General features: G+C 36.7%; 1 protein-coding gene across 6 annotated transcripts in view; it reads right to left on the reverse strand.

Annotated features, from left to right (window-relative positions):
• The window catches only part of LRRFIP2 (LRR binding FLII interacting protein 2), a 61,129-nt gene that overhangs the window by 11,729 nt on the left and 29,637 nt on the right, over nucleotides 1-19,763 (reverse strand). For 2 of the 6 annotated variants that reach the window (XM_042472945.1, XM_042472946.1), the window contains exons 15-20: nucleotides 16,844-16,957; nucleotides 11,978-12,022; nucleotides 10,819-10,926; nucleotides 6,928-6,999; nucleotides 2,814-2,984; nucleotides 1,840-1,932 (exon numbers count right to left, since the gene is read on the reverse strand). In XM_042472945.1, coding sequence (XP_042328879.1) covers nucleotides 1,840-1,932; nucleotides 2,814-2,984; nucleotides 6,928-6,999; nucleotides 10,819-10,926; nucleotides 11,978-12,022; nucleotides 16,844-16,957 — 603 coding nt within the window. The remainder of the gene's footprint in view (nucleotides 1-1,839; nucleotides 1,933-2,813; nucleotides 2,985-6,927; nucleotides 7,000-10,818; nucleotides 10,927-11,977; nucleotides 12,023-16,843; nucleotides 16,958-19,763) is intronic. The other 4 variants (XM_042472947.1, XM_042472949.1, XM_042472948.1 and 1 more) reach the window with 2 other exon arrangements.

Genomic DNA, 19,763 nt, shown 5'->3' on the forward strand with positions numbered 1-19,763 from the left:
ATGTTTTGTTTACTTATGCAAGACATACATGATGTGGTTATTTCATTTCATGTGTGCATATTGTTAATTTTTGGTAAAGGTTGCTGAAACATGTTGAACTGCCCTTCTTTTTTGTGGTGCAGGAACGTATTCTGTCCATATTATTTCTAGCCCTGGTATCTGCCTAGGAATACATCTTATTTCATTAACTGATGTATATTTGTAATTCACCGCAGGTCAGACTGGCATATAAGGTGCCTATTACAAGTAATTCTTACCAAAAGGTAAAACAAGCATCTGTTTCAGTGTGCTTTCTATTTAACCTGCACATTAACAATTTAATTCCTGGGACTCCATTCCTTTCCTTTTCTCCTGCTCATTTGGAAGCTGCAAGGTATCAATTTTGTTTTATGCTCTTGATATAGTACTGATATTTGTGAATAAAAACGTCCTTAAAAGAATGTTAGCCAAATCTAGACAGCTTTGTAAAGAGGAACAGCTGATGATTAACTATTTCAGAACTGAAATCATGATACATGGTAAGAGAGCTCCAAAATATAATCATACATTTGACAGGCATGTACATTTGTTCAGACATCTGTAGCCACATTTTGATGATAAATTTTCATAGAAGCAATACTAACATGTTATTAAATTACTCAGTGTAGAACAGGTAGTTCGAAGGTTATTTTACAACAGAAGGCCTCAATTAATAAACCCTGTCCTTAAAGGTTTTGAGTCTAAAATTATACCATAGCTCAAATGCGGAGAAAAGGAGGTAAATCCATCCTGGAAGTCCTGCAAAATAAATTCATGAAGCAAATTTGGGGCTTGCTTGAGCACTTCCACTGCCCCATATGAACGCTAAGCTAGGCCTAGCTGCTTATGGAATTGTGTCATTTTAGATAGTGGCATAGACAGAATGTATTAAAAAACCATTCTTTTCCTACTAGGTTTTGCTGTTTAGAGCAATTAGGAACTGGAGATGGGGCATAGCAGTAGCAAGTTAAACTAAAACCTGCCATTTTTAGTCTTTATGCTTTTACAAATTAGATTTTCAATCACAATGCTAGCAAGGACAGAACAGGTAACTCTGGTGTACAATTTTCTATTTGGAATCCCCAACCTGAAGTCAGTCATACAAGATCAAACTACTTTGAGTATTGACAGATCTCAAAGATTTTAGGAGATGCCATCCTCAAACTTTCAAATTTCCAATTACAGAACAAAAATGTATATTTAGCCAGACTGATGATGTAACTCATTATTGCTTGTTCTATTCTTTACATTTGGATAGAACTCTATTTGGATCCTAGAGAAAAAAACTGTTCATTTTAGTGGTATTTGGACTGAACATGACAGGAAGCCTAGCTGATTATCAGCCATTTCATATGTTCTGTTTACTCTGTTAGTAAACAAGTTGCATTACTGCTTCATTAAGAAACATAATATATATTTATAATATAATATAATATAAAATAAATGTGTGTGTGTGTGTGTAAAAACTATAGATACAGATACAGTTATATGATATATTAAAATATTAGCTCCTAAAATCCAAGGGTTTGATAATTTCAGAGGATGGCAAATATAAACTGTCCTAAGTAGTTTGTGAATAAGTAGCTATGATAATCCCTTTTAAAATATAAGTACTGTATATTATAAAGGATTTGGGTTATGTTCCGTAAAGTCTATCAATGACATACAATACAAACCAATATAGTAGATACATAGAATGATAGTTTTAAGTGATATATGGAAATATCATGCATGTCGATTTGTATAAGTAAAATAATAATAAATTGAAATTAAACTAATTGTGCAAATAATTGAAATTGTTTGTAAAACATGAATATGTACCTCAATTAATTCATCTCTTTGACGAATACCTTCCTTAAGTTCATCCACCTTATGCTGTAGAACCGTGCATGTGTGTTTCTGTCTTTCTAATTCCTGTATGTATTAAGCAAATATCAGTGAAGCAATTCATGTTTAATTTTAACATTACAGCAAGCCTAAACTACATTAGATTAAAAAACTGACACAACAGGAACATAACCTTCTCTTATTCAGCAAAATAAGATTAGCTCAGATGGATACCAGTTTGTTTTAGCTGCTCTGGCCACTCTCCAGCACCATCTTTCAGTCCACTCCAACAAGAGTGGTCTAATTTCATGGCAAAACAGGCTGTTTTTTCATTATAAATACTCTTCCCCTTTGTGATCTACCTGGCTTTAATATGCATGAAAAAGTATTTTTTAAATACATGCAGATCACTTTACAACTCTTGAAGAAAACAAAATATCTATAGTAGAGCCACCCAGAAAACTGTTTACTAAGAGAGATATGATTCTTACTTCAGCTAAGGGCAAGGGAGGGTGGAGCTCCCCAGATACTAGTCATTAACTTCTAGAGAAAGCTATCACATTATGAATACTATCAATTGATGTAATCAATTATTCTGAAGATTAGCAGAACTGATAATGTTTAAAATCAAGAAAAAAGTAACCTAATTATTTGCTTCTGAAAACAAAATAGGGCAACTTGTTTGCCACTGCATAATCTATCTGATACCAGATGAATGTATAAACATGCTTGCAGATCCACAAATGACTGAATTTAAAAATATCTGACTCTAAATTATGGGCAGAGAGAATTAAGTAGCCCTAAGAATGACTGCTGTGAACCATCATATTAATGTTCTTCATCATTTACATTAGAATATCTTCACTTTATTGTTATGCATAATATACACAAACATTTTATGTTCAGGTATTTATAGTGCATAGTTAGTCTCCATTATTATGACCATCATCAAAATAAAATTCAAGTACCTTAGTCTTTTCTTCATTTTCCCTATAGTATTCTGCTAATTGCTCCTCTCTTTCTTCAATGACATCCTTTAGAGTATCTACTTGATAAATCAAATTGTTCTTCTCATTATCTAGTTGGGCATTAGAAACCATTGCTTTCTTGTATTTTTCTTCAACTTCAGCAAGCGACTCCTAGGTACATATTTGATATCTGTATCATTGAGATTACTCAAATAAAGCATGAAGAATAAAACACGCAGCAAAAAAGAAAAGTCTAAACTGTTAACACAACTTATTTTTTAAATAAAGGCAAATGTGCATTTAAACTAAAATTAATACATTCATAAATTCAAAGTCACCAAATGTGTTATTTTGCAAGACCGATTAAATCCTATGTTATTCTACTTTTCTGGCAAACCAAGCAACTAATTTACAGCCATAGCTCCATAACAGAACCTAAAGAAAAGTACTTCCAGAAATGTAGGGATATTAGTCCGTTGCAGCAAGAACAGAATTGTTTTATTTTTATTTTACAACAAGAAATATATTATAGACATACACTGTTGGAACAAGGGAGAAGGCTTTCTCAATGGCTGCTTTCAGCCATTGGAACTCCTTCCTAGGGAGCTAAGATGGGTCCCTCTGTACTCTCCTGTTAGTAAGTTAAAACATTCCATATTTCACCCGGCTTTTAAAAATTGACTGTGATGGGCTTTTATTGGTGTGCTGTGCTGTTTTCTTGGAGTCTTGAATATTAAAAATTTTAAGCTCTACAAATTACTTTATTATTTTTAAAATAATGTCTATATGTTATGTTTTTGTTCAGTTTTTAATCTGTACTGGTTTTAATAAGACACCTTGAAAACCGTTATTGGCGAAAAGGCGGGATATAAATGAATATCACAACCAAGTTTAATACACTGAAGTGTAAAGAAAATTAATCTCCTCTTCAATTTAATTCAGGCTGTAATTAGTTCAATTCAAGCTTGCATACGTAATGTATTTCTACATTATGTCATGCAAATGAAATATATCTGCAGCTGTTTAAACTTTAGTAGAGATACAATATAATGTAATGTAATTCTATCATCATGAAACAAAGTTCATTGTTTTTGACTGCTTATACTGTATATTCTATTTCCTCTGAGAGCAATCTGAAATGGTTGGGTGTTCATTAGTTCAGAAGGAAAACCAGACTATACTAAAACAAAGTAAATATTTTATACATATTGTTAATGTGCCCTGGTATAAACCAGTTCAAATCAGGATTTATTCACTCTCTGAAAATAAAAAGTAAGCACCATTCTTGGAGCTAAATTCATTTTTAAAAATGTGAAATTCAGAAGACTGACTTTACTTTTAAAATGAGCATATGATTTTTACAAGATTTTTTCCTGGTCTACTGAAGTCTTGACTATGCTTTGAAACAGAATTTCATAGAAGATATGACATAGAGTAACACATGCCCTGCCCCAAAGCATTTTCACTTTAAGAGACAAGAACATACTGTGGGAAAGGAATGATAAAGCAACAGCATGAACAATTATGGCTATAAGCTTCATGTTCATTCCAAGAAATACACCTTTTGCAAGGTATATGTACACTATAATTAAGAAATGGGTGTATCAAGTAGTGATGCCATATTGTATGCACATTTAACTAACAAATAGTAGGAAAGAATGTAAATGAGACAGTAATAAGTCAGAAAAGATTGTTAAGATTGACTGATTTAAAATGAAGTGCAGTGGAAGCGACTAGCCAGACAGATTTGACAAAGCAGTATTCAGACTGCATTCTGCAAAAGGGTAGAGATATTGTACCGAATTATTACTTAGTTGTTGTTTTTATTTTAACAAAGGAGTTACTAAACATTTGCTATGACCGTAAGGCAAATACAGGCTACATGTTATAAACAGCTTAAAATCAATATACATCAAAACAACCATAAAGAATAGGTGAAAAAAGCCCTAAAAATTAAGAGTTAACATGGAAAGAGCTACTGAACTGGGTATAAATAATTTATGTGAGGCTAACCCTTGACACTAGAAATACAAAGAAGGTTAAGGTATAAATGAAGATTATTTCTTCTTCTGATTAAAGAGAAGAGCAGATATGTGGACGTTAGATATATAGCTCTATATGGAACCTACAAGTTGACCAGTAATTGTTCTACGTAAGAGATAAAGGGAAACCTGAAAGCACTGAAGGATTCTTTTCCTGGGTGAGGTTGTTGTTGTTAACCTACCTGTTGGGTGACTTTAAACATCACCATCAAAGCCCAAATACTTGCAACCCATTCTCTGGCAGAAAGGTTGCTAATATCTAAGTAATTTCTTATCATGATAATCAGGGCTTTTTTTGTTATAAAAAGAAAATCAGAACTTTATCTTCTCTAAGTACAAGTTTCACAGTCTGGCAAAAATTTCACTTGATTCTATACTAGCTAGTGGAAAAAAGTAACTTTCACTTGCTCCAACTTTGTCACGTGTGCCAGAGATGGCACATGATGCCATTTCACCCAGCACATGGCGGAGAGAGGAAGAGGTGCTGTTCTTCCTCCTTCCTGACTCTTCCCAGCCCCCCAGTTGCCTTTCCAGAGGGAGCCACGCAGCCGTAGGCTGGGATCAGCGTGGGGGGAGAATCTTGCTCAACCTCCAGCTGCCTGTCCAGAGGCAGCTGAAGGCCGAGGACAGCACAAGGGGAGGAGGAGGAAGAAGAGCATGCCTGTTCCATGCCTTCTTCTCCCCCGCTCCGGAAATCTTGTCCCCAGAGGGCGGAGGTCCTGCCCCCAGCAACAGGCACTCAGCCCCTAAAAGGTTTACCATCATTGGGTTAAGTTATCAAAAATTATTTTGGGAATATGGTTAAGAAGATGCTTAGACATGACATCTGACAAAATGAAACAGAAATTCCATGAAGGAGAGCAGTCTAAAAACTTATATAAAAGATCCCAAGCTACTTTATAAAAGCTGGTGTTTTTATGTGTTTTCGGCGATAGTCTAAATAACCAAATATTTCCCGAAATAAACTGATTTCTGGTCTATGTTTACGATTTTTCCAAACTCAACTGTATCTGCTTATTAAAATACAGTTGCTAACAATATTCATCCTTAATAACAACTAACAGAAAGCACCTACTATATTGTTCATACAATGTGTATTAGTGGAATATCTTTTATATCAGTGATTCTCAAACTTTTTCCAGCTACTTTCCCGTTTTGTCCTGGGTGGCAACTGTAGTGCCCCCTCCCCATACATATTTCTTGAAGTTAGGTCTACTATTCTACTGCAAAGTCAAAATAACCAGTCTCAGCTGCTTTGTATCTGTTCACCCTGGAAATACAGTTAAGCAGCTGGCTGAACAGCAACCAAGAAGCCTCTCACCCATGCCACCTGTCCATCAAAGGCCAGTGTGTGCAAGAGACCTCTTCGTCACTGCTCAGCCAGCTGCTCAGTTGTTGCTTCCAAGGTGACCAGGTGCAAAGGGAGAAGCTTCTCCCTGGCAAGAAAGAATTCTCAATCCTTCTTCATTGGGGCGGAGAGGGGTGCAGCCAGTGTGTGTGTCATTACATGCCAAAGAAGCAATACCCTGCGCCCAAGCCTCACAACCGCCACTGACACAACCAGTGAAAGATGAGCTAAGACAGCGAGCTTGTGTGGGCAGGCGGAAAGTGGGAGATGTCGCCACATGAAATTATAGTTGTAGTTTTAAGGGATCCTGAGAAGTTTCATGCAATTCATCCCCACCATGGTCCTAAAGGCTGCTGGCTGCACCAATACTTGGACTGAAGGACCCCCTGCTATCCTCTTTTCCCTCACTGCTACTCTGCTGACCCCTTTCCCCCTCACGGTGCCCCTACATCTTTCCATCACCCCCTGGGGGGCATAGCACTCACTTTGGGAATCACTGAAATATATGGTATTTCACTGTCCTTTTTTACAAGTAATAATACTAAGCACCACAAAAAATTCACTAGCAGATATATACATTAAATATCATCCAATCTGTGATTTGTAGGTTAGGGACATGCTTTTTTTCTTCAAAGAAGCAACAGGTTAGTAAAGCTCTGTTAGTGACACTGGCAAAAATACCATTACCAACTTATGAATGCATGCTCAGGAGAAACCCTGATACCTTTAGTTCTTTAAGTCCCTGCATGTATCTCCCCTCTACATCTTGTATCTGGTCCTTAAGATCATAGATATCCTGCAGGACATAAGAATGAACCATTGCTTAAGAATACCACAGTGAACTCAGTTTAATTGTGTTAAGCAGAAATTTAGTCTCTCTGTTTCACACTTCAGAAAAATAAAGGGGTATGTGTGTGTGCAACTGACTAAAATATGTGAATTTCTGATTCAATGACTGCTATAAATCAGCAGGCAAAATTGTTCTTTAATATTTCCAGAAAAAGCTTAGATCTCAAAACTACCAAGAATTAGACAAACAGATTTCAATTTTAAGCATAAATTGAAATAAAATTTTCATAATCTTGTCTAAGATAGAACACTGAAAATGTATAAATACTGACTCTTGTAAACTGGAATGTTTCTACAACCGTAGCTAATTCTAAACAAGTGAAACAGAGTATAATTGATGTCACGATTCATTCTTTCATATGGCTATTATAAGACAGTCATTATTAAAGCTTATTGTTCTGTGGAAAACAACCAAGAATTTCAGTCATATCATTAAGGCAAAACACATCCATAAACTGGAAAATAAATAATAAATAATACAACAATAAAAAATAATCTTACTTTCAAATAGTTTTAAACAATTAAATATCTAAGCTTTAATTTGTGGCCAAAGGTCCAAAACACACTGCAGAAATAATCTAGTCTGAGACCGCTTTAACTGTTCTGGCTTAATGCTAGGAAATCCTAGGAATGGTAGTTTCTTGTGGTGCCAGAGCTCTCTGACAAAGAAAGCTAAACGTCTCACAAATACTACAGTTCCCAGAATTCCCTAGTACTGACCCTGGGCACTCTCAAACCAAATTATTTCTGCAGTGTGTTTGGGACTTACAGTAACTCCAAAGAGGAGGAAAATACACTGAAAATATTCAACTGGTACAATTTCTTAATCTGTGAGCACATCATTTAGTTGCACAACTGATAAATTTAGCTTCAGAGTATGCAACATATTTACAATTTAAATAATTATTCAATCTTACATGAAGATAGAATTTACAATCCCAACTGCCCAAACCTAAGCATATTTAATTAGAAGTAAACCCAATGCAGATTCTTCATTTTTCTGACAGACCTCAAGTAACAAAGTGAGAAAGGATATGTTTTAGGACAGGAATGAGGAAAGCTGGCATCTACGGATTAAATCTCTGGTCATTCTGCAACAGACTCTCATGTCTGGAAATCCAAAATTGTTTAAGAATAACAGCTATGTAAATGATACTATTATACATTTAACTTGTGCTTATTGGAGGTGGGTAGTGTTGTGAGCTTAGTTCTGTCGTTAAAAAGAAAATCCCAAAGCTGAGCATGAATTCATGAGGCACCTTAGCTCCCTTAGCTAAGTACATATCACCAAACACTCCTTGGTGGACCTCACAGGGCTAACTAGGTATATCCCACAAGTCTGAAATGTACTTTAGGAGATAGAGAGCCAATCCCTAACTATAATCCAGTGTCAAGCTCCCCTGCCTACTTTGAAATTAGTATGAACTGTCAGAATGGCTCATCTCCTGTTTTACAGACTTTTTTTCCTGAAAGGCCAACAAGAAGACAAAACTGTTTTCTAAAAGGCTACCCATTTGAAATCTGATTTAAAAATAAAATGTCTCAAAGGAGAGAAGTTTCACCCATGAGCAGCAGCATCTGGACAGCAGACTGAGCATCAGGCACACAGGTCACCTGGTCATAGTTGTTGTTAACTGTCCTCAAGTAGATCTCAATCATGGCAACACTATGGATGAGACGTCTCCAAGACCCCCCGTCCTCCACTGCTCCACTTCAGTTTTGCAGATTCATGCCCATGACCTCCCTAATTGAGTCTAGCCATCTGGCATGCGGTCTGACTCTCTTTTCTACTACCCTCAACCTTTCCCAGCATTATTGTCTTTTCTAATGAGTCATGCCTTTTCATGATGTGGCCGAAGCATGACAGCCTCAATTTGATCATCTTGGCTTCTAGGAAGAGTTCAGGCTTGATCTGTTCAAGGACCCATTTGGTTGTCTTTTTGACTATCCACAGTATCCTCAACACTCTTCTCCAGCACTACATCTCAAATGAGTTGATTTTCTTTTTACCCACTTTTTTCACTGTCCAACTCTCACATTCATACATAATGACAAGGAATAGAATGGCTTGGATGATTCTAATTTTAGTGCTCAATTTTGTATCTTTTCTCTTTAAGATCTTGTCTAGTTCTTTCATCATTGCTCTTTCCATTCTTGGTCTTCTACTTGACTGAAGTTTCCATTCTGATCAATGTTTGGTTCAAGTTATGGGAAATCTTTGACCGTTTCTACTTCATCATTGCTTAAGCTGAATTTTTGCAGGTCCTCTGTGATCATTATTCTTGATTTTTTATGTTTAGTACCAAGTCTGCTTTTGCATTTTCGTCCTTGACTTTCCTTATTAACTGTTCTAAATCCATGATGTTTTTCACTATTAATATTGTGTTATCCGCATATCTTAGATTGTTGATGTTCCTTCGCCTTGTTTTCACTCCTCCTTCTTCTAAGCCTGCTCTTTGTATGATGTTTTCTGCATACAAGTTGAACAAGTATGGTGATAAAATGCAGACCTGCCTGACCCCCTTGCCAATTAGGATCCATTCCGTTTGTCCATATTCTGTTCTAGCAATAGCCTCTTGTCCTAAGATTTCTCATCAAGTATAAAAGGTAGTGGCACTTCCATGTCTTTGAGAGTGTTCCTTAGCTTTCCATGATCTATGCAGTCAAAGCCTTTGCTATAAAGCACATGCTGATCTTTTGGAATTCCTTAGTACACTCCATTAGCCATCGTATGTTTGCAATGTGGTCCCTAGTGCCGCTATCTTTTCTGCACCCTGCTTATACCTCTCTATGTGCTTGGTGTCTGTGTTGCAGAATTTTAAGTGTAATTTTGCTTGTGTGGAAAATTAATGCTATGGTCCTATAGTTGTTGTAGTCTTTTGTGTCTCATTTTTATGGATGAGGATGTATATTGAGAATTTCTACTCTGTTGGCCAGCATCTGCTTTCCCATATTTGTTGGCAAATGTTAGTTAACATTAGAGTTGATTCTGTATGGTTGAATTGTCACAGTTCAATTCAAATATCATCTGTTCCTGCTGATTTATTTTCCCAATTTCTTTTAATGAGGCTTCCACCTCATTTTTCTAGAATATGAGATTCATCTTCATATCATTCTTCATTCCATGTATCATTCATTTTTCTCATCTCTTTTATATAGCTCTTCTGTGTATTTCATCCAGCATCTTATTTTGTTTCTTGAGCATGTAGTATGTTCCTGTTCTTCCTATATAGCTTTCTGGCCCTATAATTTCCCCTTGATTTCCCTACACAGATTACCAATCTGTTTAAATGATCTGTTTTAATACAATTTTGCATCTGTATTTGTAAATACCCTAAAGGCACCAGATCCTGTCAATCTTGGAAGCTAAGAAGGGTCAGCTCTGGTTAGTACTTGAATGGAAGATCATCAATTGATACAAGATGATGTAGGCTATATTTCAGAGGAAAGAACTGGAAAAACCACCTCTGAGTACTCCTTGTTTAAGAAAACACTATTAAATTCATGGGATTGCAATAAATCACTTAGCAAATAAAACTGCAATCTGAAGTATTTATGATGCTGGGTCTTGTCACAGTGAACTTTGTCCACATGCCTAAAGGAATTTGAACTTGCATGCTGAAGACAGAACATCCACCCCACTCCATTGCACATAGTTAATTCTGAAAAACAAGTTAATTATGGGTCTTGCAAATTTAATCCTCTTCAAATAATTTTCAAATAAAGAAGAAGATACTTTTATTTTTTGCCAATAGTGTTCACTCACCCGCAATTCACTTAATGAGGTATCGGGATCCACCAAACTGCTTGTATCGCCACTTCCTCGTCTAGATGAATTTCCACTTAGAGGTGTTGCTGAATTGCGAGATGCTGGCTAAAGAAAGTAAGCCATGGTGTTAAATTTCGGAGATTTCCCAGATAAATCATGCCATCGATGTTTCCACACATGAATAGGACTATTTCATGCTTATTTTAAAAAACAGTCTAACATATACTTGCTAATCTACTCATAAAAATACATTACTCAAGTTCATATACTATTCAATATATTAATGTGATTTATGATTCTTTCAAGCTTAGTCTGTCTCTGCTTACCAAACAGGGCTCCTCTTGCAGCTAAGATGTGCAGGATCTCTTTTAAAAAGCATCTTGCCAACCAAGATGACCTCTGGAACAGCATTACCTACACCAAGGGTAGGCATCTGCAGTTAAGTTGGGGACAATTTTCTGGGTTGCAAAAATGTTTGAGGGCCAAATTTGTATCTGGACCCAGACCAGATCTCCTATTGCTAATTAGGTTGCTAATTCTTGCCTATGGGAAATCTGCTAACATTTGTCACTGCTCCCTTCCCCCTTCCCTCTACGATTCATCTTTCAGTTTCCAGAACACTTAGCTATCCACTTCAGATTTCCTCTTCCACTTGAACAGCTCTACAATACTGTTATGTTCTCAAGGACTCTATGGTCACTGAACACAAATTGCTGTAGGAATTAACAAAATTGCCCTCCATTTCAAGATAAGGAGATTACACTCACTTCCTGCATTTCTTGGTCTGTCTTTGACCAATTTTTGCAAAAAAAGGAGGGGAGGCATAGGAGTGTTGAAAAGCATAATGCTGTTAAAGGCAGCCGTTTAGGGCATTCTGTAGATACATGTTTTTGCCTTAAAAGGTTTTTTTTAAATGAAGGGCTTTGGGGCAACTTGTGAGCCGCAATAAAGGAAGTGGTATGGATGTTGGTCATGGGCTGCATTTCCCCCATCCCTGATCGAAACGTATTCTGCTTAATGCATTGTTGAACAATTCAGCTTAAAACAGAAATAACACAGGTTAGAGTACTGGCCATACCCTTGCAGACTAACATGCATTTTTGAACTGTAGAAACAGCCCATAATATGAGACCCAAACTGGTTTTTAAAAACTCACCCGAATATATAAATCAGAATATGGCCTATCATTCTTCTCTTCGAGCTGAAAATATAAAGAAAAATAATTCAATTGAACCACTCCTTTCAATGAGAAATCTCAGTAACCAAGGTCCCATTAAGTGAGTATGAGTAAAAAGCAAGAATGTTATAACTTAACAATAAAAAGGTTTTTTTCCACATTTTTCTTTCCACATTGATACAGAAAATTAAAGTAAATGTCAAACAATGTCATAAATGCAATTTACCAGCCTTACAAATCATTGCCATGCATTTATAAATTGTAGTAACTTGCTTTTCTGGCTACTCTTCTGTCAAACAGGTATAATTACAAAAACTAAACCTGCAATCCTATACTGACTCAGAAATTATGTACAAGTTTAACAGATATCCTAGAATACACAGTACTTATCTCTGAGTATAATGTATGGAAAACCTCATTCTATACTTAGTGCTTAGCCCTAAATATAACATATGGAAAGCATCTATGACATCACCTAATGATTGATGACAAAATGATGGATAGGCTTTTAAAGGCATACCGTGAAATTTTTGAATTTCATTTGTTTTATGTCAACTGTTAGGTAAATACTACATACAGGACATTCATTGTATTTTAGCGTTTTATTGTTCCAGTAACTCAACATTCAATAAATTGGAACATATTGCTATAACATATGGAAGGGAATAAATACACTGGGCCCTCAGTATCTGCAGAGGTTTGGTTCCATAACCTCCATAGATAACAAAATGCTCATTTGCAGCATTTAACATTTAAAATTACCTGGCACCAGGCATGCATTCTTCCTTCACAGTTTCCCACCATCAGAAATGCTCTGCCAGAATTTAAACCTCCTTCCTCACTCCCTTTTCCACCTTCACACCACAAAGCCCCTGCCAGATTTTAAACTACTTTGCCACAGAAACACATCATGGAGGGGGCAACAAATGGAGTGGGGCAAGGAGGTGTATCAACAGGAAAAGTGTTTCTGGTAGAGGCTTCCTTGTGAGAAGGTGGGAAATGGAGTGAGGCACGGGTTTGCATTCTGAAGTGGCTTCTTTGTGTGAAAATAAGGAAGGGGTTTAAATTCTGGTATTGGCTTCCTTGTGGGAAGGTGGAAAAAGAAGCAAGGAAGGAGTTTAAGTTCTGGCTGTGGCTTTGTGGGGGGGGGGCTGACTTCCAAAAGTGGAAGGAGGCAGCTTCTACTATTGGCCTTTGGCTGCTTCTCCACCTGGCCATCACAGTTTCTCGGATCCACAGATATTGAACCCACAGATAGTAAGGGCCCACTTTAATATCCCAAAAGTAATGACAAAAAGTATTTTAAATGCGTCAGAAATCTCCTGTAATACAGCATAATACTGCAACATGAAAATTCTTTAAGAACAAATAGCCTTGTAGTAATATTCTATATATTGGAACTCAATTGAAAAAATCATCCTGTGAATCCTTTTTCCGGCACCTGAAGACATTTTTATTTACATAGGTGTTTGGTGGGTGAATTTTACTTATGGAGTGTGGTGTGCTGTTTGGTATTTTAATTGTTTTTATTTTCAAATTGGTTTTAACTATGCTGTTTTTAACTTATTTTTCAATGTTAGTACTGTATTATTTTAACTTTTGTAATTAATGTTTTAGTTTTATCTTTTTAAATTACTGTAAGCCACCTTGAATCCCATTTTGGGAAAAAGGCGGGATATAACTCCAATAAATATGTAAGTATCTTCCTTTGTAATGCACATCATTTGAAATGTTAGTTCTGGTCTTCTTTTCTATCATTCACCATTTCATCATCCACAATTCTACAAGTTCTGTTCAAAAGTCACTCATAAAATGTACGTACCATCTACAAGTTTTAGATGTCCTTGCAAATGATTTTCTGCACATCTGCATTTTTCAAACAGATCCTCTTATGTACTGATTTTGAATACCCATAAAATTGTGCAGGTGTACGCCTCTACCATATCTAAAACATGAGAGCTACATGTGCAATGTTTTCACATTACTTTTCTGTCTATCTGCTAATGACACAATGGGAATAATTTTTATGAAGCAGCTTCACAGTATATGAATACTTAAGACCTAATATATTCTAAGGACAATTCTAGATCTTTAAAGGCTTACTTCAAATGTCAAAATCATCCTGAACATTCTTAATAACAAGTTCAAATTGTTTTATAAATGTTTCCTAGTTATCTGTTAAGATAGGAAGCAGTTTTGGCATTTTCTTAGGCATGTTGTGTAATGTTGAACTGCAGACAGAACAGACTGTAATGTTTACTTCTCCATGCCTAGCATGCTCTGAGACATTTCAGATGTCTTTAGCATTTCCATCTTATTTCGCCGTCTTCAGGACAGTCAATAGATTGTTAACAATCCATCTAAAAGTATCTATCTATATTACAGAATCTTGATTTGGTAGATGAGCCAGGGATTTAGCTACATTAAATGAATATATGTTATTTGCAAGTGATGTAAGTAGCCACTAGATTCCACAATAATATACCTTTAAAAAGGCACCCACAAAATGTGATAGAAATTCCCCCTCCCATGCCCCTGGTTGTCAGTTTGGAGGAAAGCCATATGTATGTATGTATGTATGTATTAATTTTGCAAAAACTATTTTAGGCCCTCAAACATAGTGGACTGGCATTCATTTGGGAACAACAAAAAAATCCTTTTTCTAAAAAAAAATGTAAATGGCCCTGGCAGGCTACACTTTATGTGTTTTGTTTTAGAAGGAATCAGTAAAGTTACTTGTTACGCCTATTTTATTTTTCAGCAGCATTACATCACATTACTTGATCTACATTATCCATTACTCCCTTAAATAATAACATTTTTCTTCTGGAACATTACTTCCAAGCTCTGTTTCGGCCACCGAGAATTATGAATCAAACAAACCTTCCACATACTAATGTCAGTAACTTGGCTCCCTAAATAATAATTCTACATTAATAATTCCGTTCTGGTAGTCAAGGTCTGCTGTCTCAGCCCAGGATTTCCTCTGCCCCATCCCAGATTCACCCCTTTTCACTTGCTGCCCCTCACTCCTGGAACCTTCTTCCCCCAAAAGCAAGAGCCATCACTTCTTTAACCAGCTTCAAAACGGAGTTGAAAACCATCCTGTTCAGAGAAGCCTTCCCAGGCATTGCATAATTGTCGCTTACTATTTGATGTTCTTGTGGTGCCTGTTTATCGAACCATTTCTTGTATTGCTATGTACTGTATATGTATTATCCTACTTGAGAGTATGTATTTTCCCTGGAAAATGATTAACCATCCATTATGAAGCCTCGCCCTCCCTCCAGTCCATCTGCCTTGGTCCAGGCCTTGGAGGTAGAGAGGAACTGCTGGACCTCTTACCCTTTCCCGTCACCACTCCCTTCTCCTTCTGTGTCATGTCTTTTTAGATTGTAAGCCCGAGGGCAGGGAATCGTCTAACTAAAAGATTGTATGTACAGCGCTGTGTAAATTTACAGCGCTTCATAAATAAAGGTTAATAATAATAATAATAATAATAATAATAATAATAATAATAATAATACATGTACAGTAGGAAAAGGCAGTTCCTGACTAATTTAAATGTTTTCTGCCATACTACATCAGTCATGAATTGAACTGATTTTTAACGGCACTTGATTTGAGGAAATAATTCCTAGTAGAACCTCCTGTTTTCTGAGCTTCTCGGTTTGTACGTAATTCTCTTCTGGCAAGAGCAACTAACACTAACACACATACACAAATGGCTAGGCTTGCTCCTAAGAAGAGTAATGAATTGTGTTTTCTCACCTTCTGACCCTCTTGTGCAAATTTAACCTACCAGCCCAGCCTTACCCATCATTAAAAGATTGCAATAGAGACCTCAACCATGATTAATGACAATCTGGATACGCTACTACGGAAACTCTAAATTAGGGTTTGAATTGGTAAATAATAGTGAAGTTCATGGGTAATAGACAGAGAAAGTGTTGTATGTATACTTGTCTCACAGGTCACATTCCATTTTTTTGACATTGCACTGAAGATTATCTGTTTTACCTATTAAATAACACAACTTTATACTATTATAAATTGACATTGTGGAAGTTCAAACTGATTCCAAATCTTTACGGTAGTAAATTACTCTTAATGATCATAGTACTTAAGATATGTTTTTTCCACAAGAAATACATTAATTTTGTAGAGGTAATTACAACATGAACAGTACACTGCAGTCAAAATCTTCCCATGCTTTCAAATTACACAATGACTTACAATGCTATGTAAATATCAGGTACTGTATATGTGAGAGTAATAGCATCATTAGCATTCAAATATACAGAAGCAATCTTCAATTCCGTTTGAAAGCCAAAAAATACTGTGTACACTTCATGAAATATATCTCAATGTGGCAGTTCACAATCATGAGTTTTTGAATAGAAAACTCAAACTTTGATGTGCATACTGAAGATGAACATTTGGCAATATCATCAAATTAGAATAAAAATCCTGTATTCTAAATTATTATTTATTTAATTAATTTATATCTCATCTTTCTCCTACTATGGGCCCAAGGCAGCTTACAACAAGGTTACAATAAGACATGTAAGGAAGATGTTTTCAAAGAATAAAACATACTTATTAGCCATGCAAGTTCAACTCTGTATTTCAACCAACTGGTATAACATTTTACGCTGTTAGAAACAAAATGCACTATACATAATATTTTTTATTTATGTTACTAGAACCAGTAACCATATATGTTTTACTTATGTTACCAGGGCCAACAAGCTTTACTAGAATGCTAGCATGGTATTCACAGGAAAAAGATAGTCACTATCAAACCCGCAGCAATGACATCAGCAGAATACCAAACACACTCACACTATTCAGATCTGGAATGCTGACATCATCCAAGTCAGACACAATGCTTCCCCTACGATTAGAACGGCTGAAATAATCAGCTGCGGTTTCACTGTGATCAGAAAAGTCAGATGACTTCAATGACAAAGACAACAGATGGAGAGAAAATGACAGACAGAATAAAACATTTCAGAAACATGCAATGTAATTTGACCGTATTATACTTTTTTTATTCCTTCCATGGTATCAAATTACACACACAGTTCACATTACTATAGCTACGTAATACAACCTCTCACCCTTCCTAAATAAAAACGGAACAAACAACAACAATATTTTAAAAACTTAGTAACTGAATCAGTAATTGAATACTGTAGTCACAAATTCATAGCTCTGAAGGAGAGAAGGAATGTCTGTGACCCTCTAGATGTTGGAGCAGTAGCCAACACAGTCAATGATGGAGGAAGATGGAAGTTATGGTCCAACAATAACCAAAGGGCCATGTATCTCCCATTTCTATTCTACTGGACCTCAGGTCTTACTGCAGCAATATGGTGAAAGCCACAGAACCTTGGGCTGTCACATTCAGTAGCATTTAAAGAATGCTATTGAATATGAAGCCATCAATTTTTTTATCAATCTGATCTAGAGTTGATGTTTTGACACAAGATTTAATCACAATGCTAAGGTTACTTCTTAGATTAAATGCTTAAACATATAAGCCAAATTCTGCTCATGCACATGAATATAACCATCAAAGATGAAAGGGGGGGGGGAGTTTATAGTCAGCCCTTCACATTCACGGCTTTCTCTTTTGCGGTTTTGCTTATTTGTGCCTTTTTGCACCTCCCTCCCTTAACAGCCCCAGCGCCATCCTCCTGGTTGTATACACAGAAGCATCAGTAGGAGCCACTGCAGCCATTGGATCATTTCTCCACACCTCTTCTTTCTCCTTCCCCTTCTCCCGGCTAATGGCTCCAGAGTCCCCAACCTCCTGGTTTTACCAGGATCTTTCTTCCCACCCCTTCTCTCTCCTTCCCTTTATCCCTGCCAACAGCCCCAGAGCCAAACTCCTGTTTTTTAAAAGCCATCCTTTCTTCTTCCCTTTTTATACTGCCAGAAAACCCAGCACCCCTTCTTTTATATGGGATATGCAGAAGAATCCTGGTAAAACTGGGAAGCTGGGGCTGCTGGCAGGGAAGAAGGGAAGGAAAAAGGAGAAGTAGGGAGAAATAACCCCATGGTTGCCGTAGTTGCCACTGCTGCTTCTGTTTATACAACCAGAAAGGTGGTGCTGAGGCTACTGGCCAGAGAAGAGGAGGGATGAAGGGAATGATCAGCCACTATTTGCAGGTTTTTTTCCATTTTCGCGAGGGTTCAGATCCCCTAACCCCCGCGAATGTCAAGGGCAGTATTTTGATGAAGAGCACTAATCACTTCATTATTTTTACTAGCAACCTCCATGCATAGAAAGCATTAAAACACAAACATTCACCAATGTCAAACAGACTTGCTGAAATGTATAGCTTGTTATACTTTGTTTTAGTTTTATGACTCGAACACCTTATTTAAAAACATGCACTGAATTATGTGTTTCAGGGATACAGTAGGAGAAATTATCCAATACCTCATGATACTCCCAAATTATTTATGAACAATATCACACCATGATTAATTCCTCAAAGAGTTGTAGTCCAATGGGGCGCGTGCACACAGCGCACACGCCATTCATTGCATTACTCCGCGGCTTCAGTGTATGCTGAAAGCCGCAGAAGGGAAGCCCGTATATGGCGCGGGCTCACTGTATTAGAAAGCAATATGTATATAGATATTACGGTCACAGACCAGCATAAGAATAGCAAAATACAGCATACAAAATACCAGGAAATATTCACAAAAATCTCACAAAAAGAAGTACCTTAAAATACAGGTACACATATGCATTTTTCTGTCAGAGGACAAAGCTCAGCCAATTCTGACAAAGCCCAACTAGAAATTCAACTACTAATCCGTAGTGCAAGTCTTCACCCGTCGGATTTTAATTGCTGCTGCACAAAATTTAGCAACTTTATGTGTTATAGTAGGATTCGTGTCTGAAAGCAGCAAAGAAACAAAAAGACTATTCTGAACATGCTGGATGTTTGTGAAGTAAGAGGTTATATGATAGCCCTGTTTAAATATTTGAAGGGATGTCATATTGAGGAGGGAGCAAGCTTGTTTTCTGCTGCTCCAGAGAACAGGACCCGGAACAATGGATGCAAGCTACAACAACAACAACAACAAAAATTCCACCTCAACATTAGGAAGAACTTCTTGAGAGTAAGGGATGTTCGACAATGGAACAAACTTCCTCAGAGTGTAGTGGAGTCTCCTTCATTGGAGATCTTTAAAAAGAAGCTGGATGGCCATCTGTCGGGGCTGCTTTGATTGAGATTTCCTGCATGGCAGAGGATTGGACTGGATGGCCCTTGTGGTCTCTTCCAACTCTATGATTGTATGATGCATTGGCAAAATAAGATCAGTATGTAGGTGTCCATAGTACAGTGGGCCCTTGTTATCCGCTGGAGTTTGGTTCCAGCACTCACTGTGGATATCAAAATCTGTGGATGCTCAAGTCCTATTAAATACAATGAATGGCATTGTAAAATGGTGTCCCTTATATAAAATGGCAAAGTCACGGTTTTGCTTGTTGCAATTTATATTTTTTGGAATATTTATTTTATGTATGTCATTAATTCATTTTTTTACTTTTAAAATTATACTCAATTCTTTATGGAAATTGTCAGGAAGAAAAGAAAAATACTACCAAAAATCTATACAGAGGGACCACTTTTATATTAGGATGTGAGACCAGATCATGTGTTTCAAGCTGCAAATCATGCTATCCCAATTTAAGGATTAATAAAACAAAACAAAACTACTTCAAGCAACTTTGTGCACA

This window comes from Sceloporus undulatus, chromosome 6, assembly GCF_019175285.1.
Source record: "Sceloporus undulatus isolate JIND9_A2432 ecotype Alabama chromosome 6, SceUnd_v1.1, whole genome shotgun sequence".
Lineage (NCBI taxonomy): Eukaryota > Metazoa > Chordata > Lepidosauria > Squamata > Phrynosomatidae > Sceloporus > Sceloporus undulatus.